The following is a 13,955-nucleotide window of genomic DNA, read 5'->3' as shown; positions in this document are numbered from 1 at the left end:
ATTCCACCACTCCAAACATTCTAAACATCAGGGTTTATCTGTGATCAACATCCCACCACTCCTAACATTCTAAACATCAGGGTTTATCTGTGATCAATATTCCACCACTCCTAACATTCTAAACATCAGGGTTTATCTGTGATCAACATTCCACCACTCCTAACATTCTAAACATCAGGGATTATCTGTGATCAACATTCCACCACTCCTAACATTCAAAACATCAGGGTTTATCTGTGATCAACATTCCACCACTCCTAACATTCTAAACATCAGGGTTTATCTGTGATCAACATTCCACCACTCCTAACATTCTAAACATCAGGGTTTATCTGCTCATTATTAGGAGGGTTCGGAGCAAGGGACACAGACAAGGGGACAGGAGGGGGGCGAGAGATGGGTGGGAAGAGAGAGGGGGGGGAGGAGGGGTGGGGAGAGACATTCTATGCCATCGAAAGGAACATAAAATTTGATATAATAATTTGAATCTGGCTAAAAATACTTGAATCAGTTATAGAACCCATTGCCCTTTATGGTTGTGAGGTCTGGGGTCCGCTCACCAACCAATAATTCACAAAATGGGACAAACACCAAATCGAGACTCTGCATGCAGAATTCTGATAAAATATCCTCCGTGTACAACGTAGACCACCAAATAATGCATGCAGAGCAGAATTAGGCCGATACCCACTAATTATCAAAATCCAGAAAAGAGCTGTTAAATTCTACAACCACCTAAAAGGAAGCGATTCCCAAACCTTCCATAACAAAGCCATCACCTACAGAGAGATGAACCTGGAGAAGAGTCCCCTAAGCAAGCTGGTCCTGGGGCTCTGTTCACAAACACAAACAGACCCCACAGAGCCTCAGCACAGCAACATAATTAGACCCAAACAAATCATGAGAAAACAGAAAGATAATTACTTGTCACATTGGAAAGAATTAACAAAAACCCAGAGCAAACTAGAATGCTATTTGGCCCTACACAGAGAGTACACAGCGGCAGAGTACCTGACCACTGTGACTGACCCAAACTTACGGAAATCTTTGACTATGTACAGACCCAATTGTGAGAACCTCCCATATCTACTGGGTGAAATTCCACAGTGTGACATCACAGCAGCAAGATGTGTGACCTGTTGCCACAATAAAAGGTACTTTAACTATTTGCACATTACTACAACACTGTATATATACATAATACGACATTTGAAATGTCTTTATTCTTTGGGAACTTGTGTGAGTGTAATATTTACTGTTCACTTTTTATTGTTTATTTCACTTTTGATTATCCATTTCACTTGCTTTGGCAACGTAAACATGTCTTCCCATGCCAGTAAAGCCCCTTGAATTGAATTTAAAGAGAGAGAGAGAAGGGAAGGGGGAGAGAGAGAGAGAGAGAGAGAGAGAGAGAGAGAGTAAGAGAGAGAGAGAGAGAGTAAGAAGAGAGAGAGAGTAAGAAGAGAGAGAGAGAGAGAGTAAGAGAGAGAGAGAGAGGGAGAGTAAGAGAGAGAGAGAGAGTAAGAGAGAGTGAGAGAGAGATAGAGAGAGAGAGAGAGAGAGAGAAAGAGAGAGATAGAGAGAGAGAGAGAGAGAGAGAGAGAGAGAGTAAGAGAGAGAGTAAGAGAGAGAGAGTAAGAGAGAGAGAGAGAGTGTAAGAGAGAGGGAGAGAGAGAGCGAGAGAGAGAGCAAGAGAGAGAGAGAGAGAGACAGAGAGGAACACCTTGCTGATATTGAAATGTGCCTTTGAGAAGGTGATTTATTCACAGAAAAGAGCAATCAGAAACGTTATAGGCTTATCTCACTGGTAGTCTATATTCCCATTTGAAAAGAAGGAAAGAAAGAAAGAAAGAAAGAACAGTTTTCGGGTGTTCCCGTTGGGATCTGTCTTAATCTGCTGGTTTAAAATGTCATGTAGGCCTAGGCTTATCAACAGTCTGGGCTCTCTGAGGTGGTTGCAGACACGCATAGAGAATGAACATGGTGGGAAAGACTAGAATCAGTTGACCTTGAACTATGAAGATCAGCCAGGATACATGGGAGCTACACTTTGGCGTCCAGCTACTCTGAACGCAATTCCTTTTTGTGTCTGTTTTTCCCCTTTACCTTCACGGGGTGGCAGGGTAGCCTAGTGGTTAGAGCATTGGACTAGTAACCGGAAGGTTGCAAGTTCAAACCCCTGAGCTGACAAAGTACAAATCTGTTGTTCTGCCCCTGAACAGTTCCTAGGCCGTCATTGAAAATAAGAATTTGTTCTTAACTGATGTGCCTAGTTAAATAAAATATATAAATGTGCTTTTTCTCCTCCAATAATTCCACACTCACTGACAAAAACATTCCTGTCCATATATAACCATTTGTTTATCTGTCTGTATTCTTGTGGTAAATGATCCTACCCCATAAGGACATCACAATACCCCATAATGACATCACAAGAGACCCCATAGAGACAACCCAAGGCCCGTTTTGTTTTCAGCGTTTTATCGGCATTTGTTACAGGTCAGCGGGAAACACGAAAACACACATCGTATTTAGTTGTTTAGGTCCTCAGTCTAATAAACCTTTTCAAATTCAAGGTAACTTCCTGGTTCTGATCAACTGTTTTCCCACGCTCTGCCAAACGGCGTCCTCGCCTACAGGTGTGTATGAGTCCACTTTTGTTATTAGACCAGATGGTAATGTCAAGGGAGAGAGAGATAGTACAGAACCTTGTGTATGTAATGCAGTCTGCTTCAAGGTCTGGAACAGACAGGGTGTAACGCACTTTTTAAAAAATATAGATATTTATTTTATTTAACCTTCATTTAAGATGGCGGCGGTGCCATGCCACTTAAGATTTAACTGTGCAGTGGTCTTGTAGGCTTAAAGTTGAAAGTTTAGTCAATTTCCTTTTTAAAGTTTTGTGTAGGCTATTGTTTTTTTTTACGTTTTTTAAAATAATGTATTTTACTGCAAAAGAACCATTTTGAATGATCATCTAGTGAAAAATATACTGGATACTGAAAGCGATATATTGCTAAATATTATAAGCACTGTCTCCCTACACAGTACGGGTTAAGCATTCTAGAACACCTACTCATTCAAGGGTTTTTCTTCATTTTTACTATTTAATAAATTGTAGAATAATAGTGAAGACATCAAAAACTATGAAATAACACATATGGAATCATGTAGTAAACAAAAAAGTGTTAGACACATCAAAATATAAAATATAAACCCACAAATGCTGATGCATCAGACACTCAACTAGTCTAAAGAAGGCCAGTTTTATTGCTTCTTTAATCAGCACAATAGTTTTCAGTTGTGCTCACATAATTGCAAAATGGTTTTCTAATGATCATTTACCCTTTTAAAATGATCAACTTGGATTAGCTGACACAACGTGCCATTGGAACACAGGAGTGATGGTTGCTGATAATGGGCCTCTGTACACCTATGTAGATATTCCATAAAGAATCTGCCGTTTCCAGCTACAATAGTCATTTACAACATAAACAATGTCAACACTGTATTTCTGATCAATTTGATGTTATTTTAATGGACAAAAATGTGCTTTTCTTTCAAAAACAAGGACATTTCTAAGTGACCACCAAACTTTTGCACCATAGTGTAAATCACATCATTATGTGCTAAGTCGATATATTTTCATATTTAAAGTTAAATTCATTGGTCAACCATTAAACGCAAATACTAGTAAACTCATTTGGGAGAAGGATTAATTCAGTATGATACAGAATGATACAGTAACAGAAGATTACAGTTTTGTCTAGAATTGATATAATCACAAGTGTTGCATGAATAGTTGCATCCTGACATTGTTTTGAGACCCTTTCACATATCATTCTGTACAGTTACCTTTAGGAAAGTCATAGATTAAGTAATAGTTTGCTATATAGGCCCGGTATCTATTTGTTCTATATTAAAATCTATTTCCAGTTTCTTAGCCTAACGACGTCCATACTTGATGATCAAAGTGTTTTGTGTTAATTTCCACCCCCTTGTGGAGCGTCCTGTCCAGGCTGACTGTCACTGGGGGAAAATGGCCGCTCGACGTGATTCTATTCACCGACACTGAGAACTCTAAAGTACAGAAAACTCTACAGTCTGATCTGGAACTATTGAAACAAACCCAACCTCAACACGGGGGGAGTTTTTAAATGAATAATGTCTCGCTGGGTGCCTACGAAGAAGGAGAAGTACGGAGTTGGTGAGTCTAATAAACTTGCACGTTTTCTCTGTCTAGTTTCGCTGGGTAGCTTGTCGTTCCTACTCTGCATCCGAAGGCACAAGTTTGGGAATAATTGTAATTATTTTAGGATACAGCGCTGCTACGCCGAGATTCACACAATATTCCTAAAGGCCTGACTTGATTTCTTTGCAACACATTTGCCTGAATGTAGGAATGCAAAAGTTAGATAAAATCTTGTGCTATCAGCAACTGGTTTTGCCAACTGGTTTGCATAAAGGCAACGCGAGGAATCCCTGTCTTTGTGAGCGGACTGCGGTCAACACCGGGAATTGTCAGAGGCGCGCCTAGTTTGCAACACTGTTTCCTGTGGAGTCGGGGCCTGCCACATCGTGGACGGTACAGGACGCGGTTGGAACTTTGTACCGTTTATTGTTACATGGTTCAACATTCGAGCTAAAGTTACTGGTGAACAGAATGGACTTGGTGTAATTGTGATGCCTCATATGTTTTCAATGTGTTTGGTTTGGAATAGTGCAGGCTACTCTTTCCCCGTCTCCAAGTCCTTTATGTGATTTATTCAAAGTAGATCTGGCAACAGGAGCCCTTAGGGCTTCTGTTTTCTGTTTGAGTTCAGTTTTTGAAATGTGGACACAACTCAAACTGGATACATTTATAGCGCGTCTTGAAGTTGAACAGCTCCGTGTTGATTGACACATGATCTCCTGGGCGGTATGACCGGGGGTTTGGCCGCCCGCTGTCGGACGTCCTGTTCTGTCTCACCATCAGGCCAGTAACTGAGTTAGGTTTTGGCCTGGCTGGAGTCATTCATTGTAGTGGCCATATTCACTCTCACTCTGGTGTATTGGTAATAATTAGGTATAACACATTGTTATTCTCCAAGTACATTTAACCCGGAATTTGATTTGGTGAAGAGGTGCTGCCAGCAATATACAATGTACAAACAGAATACAGTAACGTTGTTGTTATGCCTAGGCTACATAAGCTAGTACAGGCTACATAAGCTGGTACAGGCTATATAAGCTAGTACAGGCTACTCAAGCTAGTACAGGCTACATAAGCTGGTACAGGCTACATAAGCTGGTACAGGCTACATAAGCTGGTACAGGCTACATAAGCTAGTACAGGCTACATAAGCTAGTACAGGCTACATAAGCTGGTACAGGCTACATAAGCTAGTACAGGCTACATAAGCTAGTACAGGCTACATAAGCTGGTACAGGCTAAATAAGCTGGTACAGGCTACATAAGCTGGTACAGGCTACATAAGCTGGTACAGGCTACATAAGCTAGTACAGGCTACATAAGCTGGTACAGGCTACATAAGCTGGTACAGGCTACATAAGCTGGTACAGGCTACATAAGCTGGTACAGGCTACATAAGCTAGTACAGACTACTGTTAGTAGTCTAAACTCTTGGTTATTGCATAGAGATTCAGTAAATATACTACACTGTAGTTAAGACTTTGTTTCAACTGAACTTTAAGAAAATAGTTCCAAATATTGATAACACTCAACAAGGCCTTCTGATGAGTCAGGGAGATCAGAGAACACTCAACAAGGCCTTCTGATGAGTCAGGGAGATCAGAGAACACTCAACAAGGCCTTCTAATGAGTCAGGGAGATGAGAGAACACTCAACAAGGCCTTCTGATGAGTCAGGGAGATCAGAGAAGACTCAACAAGGCCTTCTGATGAGTCAGTGAGATCAGAGAACACTCAACAAGGCCTTCTGATGAGTCAGGGAGATCAGAGAACACTCAACAAGGCCTTCTGATGAGTCAGGGAGATCAGAGAACACTCAACAAGGCCTTCTGATGAGTCAGGGAGATCAGAGAACACTCAACAAGGCCTTCTAATGAGTCAGGGAGATGAGAGAACACTCAACAAGGCCTTCTGATGAGTCAGGGAGATCAGAGAAGACTCAACAAGGCCTTCTGATGAGTCAGTGAGATCAGAGAACACTCAACAAGGCCTTCTGATGAGTCAGGGAGATCAGAGAACACTCAACAAGGCCTCCTGATGAGTCAGGGAGATCAGAGAACACTCAACAAGGCCTTCTGATGAGTCAGGGAGATCAGAGAACACTCAACAAGGCCTTCTGATGAGTCAGGGAGATCAGAGAAGACTCAACAAGGCCTTCTGATGAGTCAGGGAGATCAGAGAAGACTCAACAAGGCCTTCTGATGAGTCAGGGAGATCAGAGAACACTCAACAAGGCCTTCTGATGAGTCAGGGAGATCAGAGAACACTCAACAAGGCCTTCTGATGAGTCAGGGAGATCAGAGAAGACTCAACAAGGCCTTCTAATGAGTCAGGGAGATGAGAGAACACTCAACAAGGCCTTCTGATGAGTCAGGGAGATCAGAGAACACTCAACAAGGCCTTCTGATGAGTCAGGGAGATCAGAGAAGACTCAACAAGGCCTCCTGATGAGTCAGGGAGATCAGAGAACACTCAACAAGGCCTTCTGATGAGTCACGGAGATCAGAAAAGACTCAACAAGGCCTCCTGATGAGTCAGTGAGATCAGAGAACACTCAACAAGGCCTTCTGATGAGTCAGGGAGATCAGAGAAGACTTAGGGCCCTATAAAATCCGGGAAAATGCAGACGGAATCAAGGAATCCAGACGTTAAACACTGAATTCACCCATATATAATACGTTTTATTGAACTTAGTTGTAAATCAAGTGAAACTTCTATTTAGTCTAATAAGCCTCACTTAGAATATCTTTTGTAATTTTATGTTGACTGAATTCAAGACTTTCTCATTGACCTCCATTCAAAACCACTTGGTCTGTTTCACTCTTTATTCTCTGACAGACAGGGGAGGAGTCGGCCCTCTTGCTTCACCTCTTCCTCTCTGGTCTGGTGGGTTTAAAGGAGAAGACATACCGAAACATACTATAAATGACTGATTTACCATCCGTGTACAATTCAACAGTGACGTGTGTGTCTGGTTCTCACCTTACATTACTGTGGCCCCTATCCACAGGGTTTTGGTTCTCACCTTACATTACTGTGGCCCCTATCCACAGGAACACTTCTCCAGTAATGAGACCAGTGTCATGTGCGTTTTGGTTCTCACCTTACATTACTGTGGCCCCTATCCACAGGAATACTTCTACAGTAATGAGACCAGTGTCATGTGCGTTTTGGTTCTCACCTTACATTACTGTGGCCCCTATCCACAGGGTTTTGGTTCTCACCTTACATTACTGTGGCCCCTATCCACAGGAACACTTCTCCAGTAATGAGACCAGTGTCATGTGCGTTTTGGTTCTCACCTTACATTACTGTGGCCCCTATCCACAGGGTTTTGGTTCTCACCTTACATTACTGTGGCCCCTATCCACAGGAACACTTCTCCAGTAATGAGACCAGTGTCATGTGCATTTTGGTTCTCACCTTACATTACTGTGGCCCCTATCCACAGGGTTTTGGTTCTCACCTTACATTACTGTGGCCCCTATCCACAGGAACACTTGTACAGTAATGAGACCAGTGTCATGTGCGTTTTGGTTCCTACCTTACATTACTGTGGCCCCTATCCACAGGAATACTTCTACAGTAATGAGACCAGTGTCATGTGCGTTTTGGTTCTCACCTTACATTACAGTGGCCCCTATCCACAGGAACACTTGTACAGTAATGAGACCAGTGTCATGTGAATTACAGGGCCCGTTGTCGCTGTCGGCTGTGTGTCTCACCCTTTATCAAGGTTCCCCATTATTATAGTCTCAGGTAGATTGAGGAAGTGGGGAGGGAGATGGTTTAACCATGAAGGGCTGTCGTCAGTACAGTAAAACACTGCTTCCCATATAGTGTTGCATTGTGTCTGCTGTTATAGAACGTTTAGTTCCCTTCCTGCAGGGAGGATGTGACCTCAGCGTGTCCCTTCCTGCAGGGAGGATGTGACCTCAGCGTGTCCCTTCCTGCAAGGAGGACTTGAGCTCACTGTGTCCCTTCCTGCAGGGAGGACTTGAGCTCACTGTGTCCCTTCCTGCAGGGAGGACTTGAGCTCACTGTGTCCCTTCCTGCAGGGAGGATGTGACCTCAGCGTGTCCCTTCCTGCAGGGAGGATGTGACCTCAGCGTGTCCCTTCCTGCAGGGAGGATGTGACCTCAGCGTGTCCCTTCCTGCAGGGAGGACTTGAGCTCACCGTGTCCCTTCCTGCAGGGAGGATGTGACCTCAGCGCGTTCCTTTCTGCAGGGAGGACTTGTCCTCAGCAGGTCCCTTCCCTTGTTGCTCAGGGCAACCAAAGCTACAGTCTACCACCACCTGGTTTCCATGGCGTTGGGTTTCCTCTTGTCACAGCTTTGTCATTGCACTTTTAATACTCCACCGACTACTGTTCCTCACCGACAATTCAAACTAACTAGGTGGATGTCTTTGGGAGAGTTGCATTTCCTTGACTGAGACTGAGGAAACCTTTTAGTTTCTCTGCAGATATGTCAGTCGACTGACTATCTTGGATAAGAAACATCTTGGATAAGAAACATCTTGGATAAGAAACATCTTGGATAAGAAACATCTTGGATAAAAGCTTCAGACGTTTAGTTTGTGTCGTGTGGAGATCTCATCCCTTTACTCTGAGAAATACACAGCGTCTGATCTCACAACAGACGGAGGCTGAAAACATCTTTATTTCCCCTCATACGGTCTCTTCATGTGAATCATCACTTACCTTGAGGCCAGAAGCTGAACTTCCTTGAATGTCTTGAATTCCACAGTAGAATGTTTTAGAACGTCCCTTCTGTTAATGCTGATGAGCTCATCGACCAATCAGAGACGCACCGTCACAATCTCTCCTTCAGGATCTCCTTCTAACATTACACTGCGCAGGTTAACATGAACGGTGGCCCTTACCAACCAATGAGTCATATTTGTATCTCTTTCACAGTTTCAGAGGAGGGATGGATGAATATCCGACTCTGACCTGCTTTTTTTGTTGGCAAAGAATAACGACGTGTGAACCAATCTAATGATCAAAGAGTTGAACGTTCATTCAAATCAATTTTTTTTGCCGACCCCGAGTTAATTCCACGACACACTTCCTTTTGTTCTTAGAACGTCAACAAACCCTGCAGGAAATCAGATGGAATCGGAGGTAGTAGTTTTAAATACAGCTTTCTTTCTCAAGGCTAGAGGGGAGGGGGGGGGGGGGGGGGGGGGGGTCATTGTTTTCCTGCATGACGTTTCCTCGTCCATCATGTGATGAATTATTTTGAAATCCCCTTTTGATGATCATACAGGAAGTGTTGTAAAAAATACTATCTGATTCTTTAAAAGTCTAGAAAGGAGATGCAGATGGAGAGGACAGGAATCCTGTTGAGAAACAGTGATACTCTGTGGTTCAACATGTCTGGAGAAATGGTATACGAGCTACACACATCCCTACAGAACAGTTCTACCCTGTTACACACATCCCTACAGAACAGTACACACATCCCTACAGAACAGTTCTACCCTGTTACACACATCCCTACAGAACAGTTCTACCCTGTTACACACATCCCTACAGAACAGTTCTACACTGTTACACACATCCCTACAGAACAGTTCTACACTGTCCAGAGGCAGGACAACTCTGTTCCTCTGTGTAGTTCTACGCTGTCCACCGCCAGGACAACTCTGTTCCTCTGTGTAGTTCTACACTGTCCAGCAGCAGGACAACTCTGTTCCTCTGTGTAGTTCCACACTCCTTCTACCGTGCTCCAGATTCAGCCCTATAGAACTCTATTCAACATGAATAAGGGGAATTCTCCCTCCTTCTACCGTGCTCCAGATTCAGCCCTATAGAACTCTATTCAACATGAATAAGGGGAATTCTCCCTCCTTCTACCGTGCTCCAGATTCAGCCCTATATAACTCTATTCAACATGAATAAGGGGAATTCTCCCTCCTCCTACCGTGCTCCAGATTCAGCCCTATAGAACTCTATTCAACATGAATAAGGGGAATTCTCCCTCCTTCTACCGTGCTCCAGATTCAGCCCTATAGAACTCTATTCAACATGAATAAGGGGAATTCTCCCTCCTCCTACCGTGCTCCAGATTCAGCCCTATAGAACTCTATTCAACATGAATAAGGGGAATTCTCCCTCCTACCGTGCTCCAGATTCAGCCCTATATAACTCTATTCAACATGAATAAGGGGAATTCTCCCTCCTCCTACCGTGCTCCAGATTCAGCCCTATAGAACTCTATTCAACATGAATAAGGGGAATTCTCCCTCCTTCTACCGTGCTCCAGATTCAGCCCTATATAACTCTATTCAACATGAATAAGGGGAATTCTCCCTCCTCCTACCGTGCTCCAGATTCAGCCCTATAGAACTCTATTCAACATGAATAAGGGGAATTCTCCCTCCTTCTACCGTGCTCCAGATTCAGCCCTATAGAACTCTATTCAACATGAATAAGGGGAATCATCCCTCCTACCGTGCTCCAGATTCCACCCTATATAACTCTATTCAACATGAATAAGGGGAATCATCCCTCCTACCGTGCTCCAGATTCAGCCCTATAGAACTCTATTCAACATGAATAAGGGGAATTCTCCCTCCTTCTACCGTGCTCCAGATTCAGCCCTATATAACTCTATTCAACATGAATAAGGGGAATTCTCCCTCCTCCTACCGTGCTCCAGATTCAGCCCTATATAACTCTATTCAACATGAATAAGGGGAATTCTCCCTCCTTCTACCGTGCTCCAGATTCAGCCCTATATAACTCTATTCAACATGAATAAGGGGAATCATCCCTCCTACCGTGCTCCAGATTCCACCCTATGGATGATGCTGCTCATTAGCCTTACTTTAGATTTTCCCAGAACCGTGTGGGAGGATGCCATTACTCTCTCATCTTGCTTGTCAGACTTCTGACCCTCCATCCATGAGACATGGTGTCTGTGAAGACGAGCCCAGCCTCCTCTCTCTAGTCTTCTGACCCTCCTCCCATGAGACATGGTGTCTGTGAAGACTAGCCCGGCCTCCTCTCTCTAGTCTTCTGACTCTCCACCCATGAGACATGGTGTCTGTGAAGACTAGCCCTGCCTCCTCTCTCTAGTCTTCTGACTCTCCACCCATGAGACATGGTGTCTGTGAAGACTAGCCCAGCCTCCTCTCTCTAGTCTTCTGACTCTCCACCCATGAGACATGGTGTCTGTAAAGACTAGCCCAGCCTCCTCTCTCTAGTCTTCTGACTCTCCTCCCATGAGACATGGTGTCTGTGAAGACTAGCCCAGCCTCCTCTCTCTAGTCTTCTGACTCTCCTCCCATGAGACATGGTGTCTGTGTGGAAGACTAGCCCGGCCTCCTCTCTCTAGTCTTCTGACTCTCCACCCATGAGACACGGTGTCTGTGAAGACTAGCCCAGCCTCCTCTCTCCAATAGATTTATGAAATATTACTGTTTGTTCACTATGCAGCTATTCTCCTGTCTCTGTCTGTCTGAGGAAAGCCCCCCACATTAATGCAGGCCGACCTGTGTGCTGCTCCCCTGTCTCTGAAGACTGTTCGCTAGCTAGTCTCCCAGTCCTGCGTAGGTGTTATCAGAGGCACGGCAGAAAGCAGACTGGACTTACATAATAAACGCGTGACCTCGTCTGTGTGTCTACGGGATGTCGTATTGATCCCAGACGTACAAGTCTGTGAGGCAGACGAGACGCTTCACTTTAATCTCTTGTCTCATTATCTCTTTACTCTTCTCAATATCTCTGTCTCTTGTCTCGTTATCTCTGTCTCTTCTCAATATCTCTGTCTCTTCTCAATATCTCTCTTGTCTCGTTATCTCTGTCTCTTCTCAATATCTCTGTCTCTTCTCAATATCTCTGTCTCTTGTCTCATTATCTCTGTCTCTTCTCAATATCTCTGTCTCTTGTCTCGTTATCTCTGTCTCTTCTCATTATCTCTTACTCTTGTGTCAGACCAAAGGTTGATCACAGCCTTGAATCCTGTCTGTGAGGCTCTGACTGTTCCATTCTGCTAGAATCCATAGTGTGAAGACTAGCTCTGTTTTAGTATGCTAATTAGAGGTCGGCCGATTTATGATTTTTCGATACCGATTATTGTAGGACCAAAAAAGCCGATACCGATTAATCGGACGATTTTTATTAATTTATTTGTAATAATGACAATTAAAACAATACTGAATGAACACTTATTTTAACTTAATATAATACATCAATAAAATCTATTTAGACTCAAGTAAATAATGAAACATGTTCAATTTGGTTTAAATAATGCAAAAACAAAGTGTTGGAGAAGAAAGTAAAAGTGCAATATGTTCCATGTAAGAAAGCTAACGTTTCAGTTCCTTGCTCAGAACATGAGAACATATGAAAGCTGGTGGTTCCTTTTTAACATGAGTCTTCAATATTCCCAGGTAAGAAGTTTCAGGTTGTAGTTATTATAGGAATTATAGGACTATTTCCCTCTATACCATTTGTATTTCATTAACCTTTGACTATTGGATGTTCTTATAAGCACTTTAGTATTACCAGTGAAACAGTATAGCTTCCGTCCCCCTCCTCGCTCCTCCCTGGGCTCGAACCAGCAACCCATGCAGAGCAAGGGGAACAACTACTAGAAGGCTCAGAGCGAGTGACGTTTGAAACACTGTTGGTGCGCGCTAACTAGCTAGCCATTTCACTTCGGTTACACCAGCCTCGTCTCGGGAGTTGATAGGCTTGAAGTTATAAACAGCGCTTGACGCACAAGGAAGAGCTGCTGGCAAAACGCAAGAAAGTGCTGTTTGAATGAATGTTTACGCGCCTGCTTCTGCCTACCACCGCTCAGTCAGATACTTAGATACTTGTATGATTATATGCAACGCAGGACACGCTAGATAATATCTAGTAATATCATCAACCATGTGTAGTTAACTAGTGATTATGATTGATTGTTTTTTATAAGATAAGTTTAATGCTAGCTAGCAACTTACCTTGGCTTACTGCATTTGTGTAACAGGCAGTCTCCTTGTGGAGTGCAACGAGAGAGAGGCAGGTCATTATTGCGTTGGACTAGTTAACTGTAAGGTTGCAAGATTGGATCCCCCGAGCTGACAAGGTGAAAATCTGTCGTTCTGCCCCTGAACGAGGCAGTTAACCCACTGTTCCTGAGTTAAGAATGTGTTCTTAACTGACTTGCGTAGTTAAATAAAGGTATAACAAAAAATTGGCGCCCAAAAATACAGATTTCCAATTGTTATGAAAAATTAGGGACGATTTCAAGTTATCGGCCATTCCGATTAATCGGTCGACCTCTACTTCACATAGCACAGTTGGGACTGGGAACTTTACATAGTATAGGAGGAGCACAGTTAGGACTGGGAACTTTACATGGCACAGTTAGGACTGGGAACTTCACATAGTATAGGAGGAGCACAGTTAGGACCGGGAACTTCACATAGTATAGGAGGAGCACAGTTGGGACTGGGAACTTCACATAGCAGAGGAGGAGCACAGTTAGGACTGGGAACTTTACATAGCACAGTTGGGACTGGGAACTTCACATAGTATAGGAGGAGCACAGTTAGGACTGGGAACTTTACATGGTATAGGAGGAGCACAGATAGGACTGGGAACTTTACATGGCACAGTTAGGACTGGGAACTTCACATAGTATAGGAGGAGCACAGTTAGGACTGGGAACTTTACATGGTATAGGAGGAGCACAGATAGGACTGGGAACTTTACAGGGCACAGTTGGGACTGGGAACTTTACATAGCAGAGGAGGAGCACAGTTA

The 13,955-nt window shown here is 43.5% G+C and overlaps 1 protein-coding gene across 5 annotated transcripts in view; it reads left to right on the top strand.

Annotated features, from left to right (window-relative positions):
• Window positions 1-3,995: 3,995 nt before the first annotated feature.
• Window positions 3,996-13,955, top strand: part of LOC110514830 (dedicator of cytokinesis protein 1) — a 538,819-nt gene continuing 528,859 nt past the window's right edge. For 4 of the 5 annotated variants that reach the window (XM_036960808.1, XM_036960809.1, XM_036960806.1 and 1 more), the window contains exon 1: window positions 3,996-4,207. In XM_036960808.1, the coding sequence (XP_036816703.1) occupies window positions 4,165-4,207 (43 nt within the window). In that variant the 5' untranslated portion in view covers window positions 3,996-4,164. The remainder of the gene's footprint in view (window positions 4,208-13,955) is intronic. The other variant, XM_036960810.1, reaches the window with a different exon arrangement.

This window comes from Oncorhynchus mykiss, chromosome 23 (assembly GCF_013265735.2).
Source record: "Oncorhynchus mykiss isolate Arlee chromosome 23, USDA_OmykA_1.1, whole genome shotgun sequence".
NCBI lineage: Eukaryota > Metazoa > Chordata > Actinopteri > Salmoniformes > Salmonidae > Oncorhynchus > Oncorhynchus mykiss.
The sequence above is the reverse complement of the archived record's forward strand: the minus strand, read 5'-3'. Positions and strand labels throughout refer to the sequence as shown.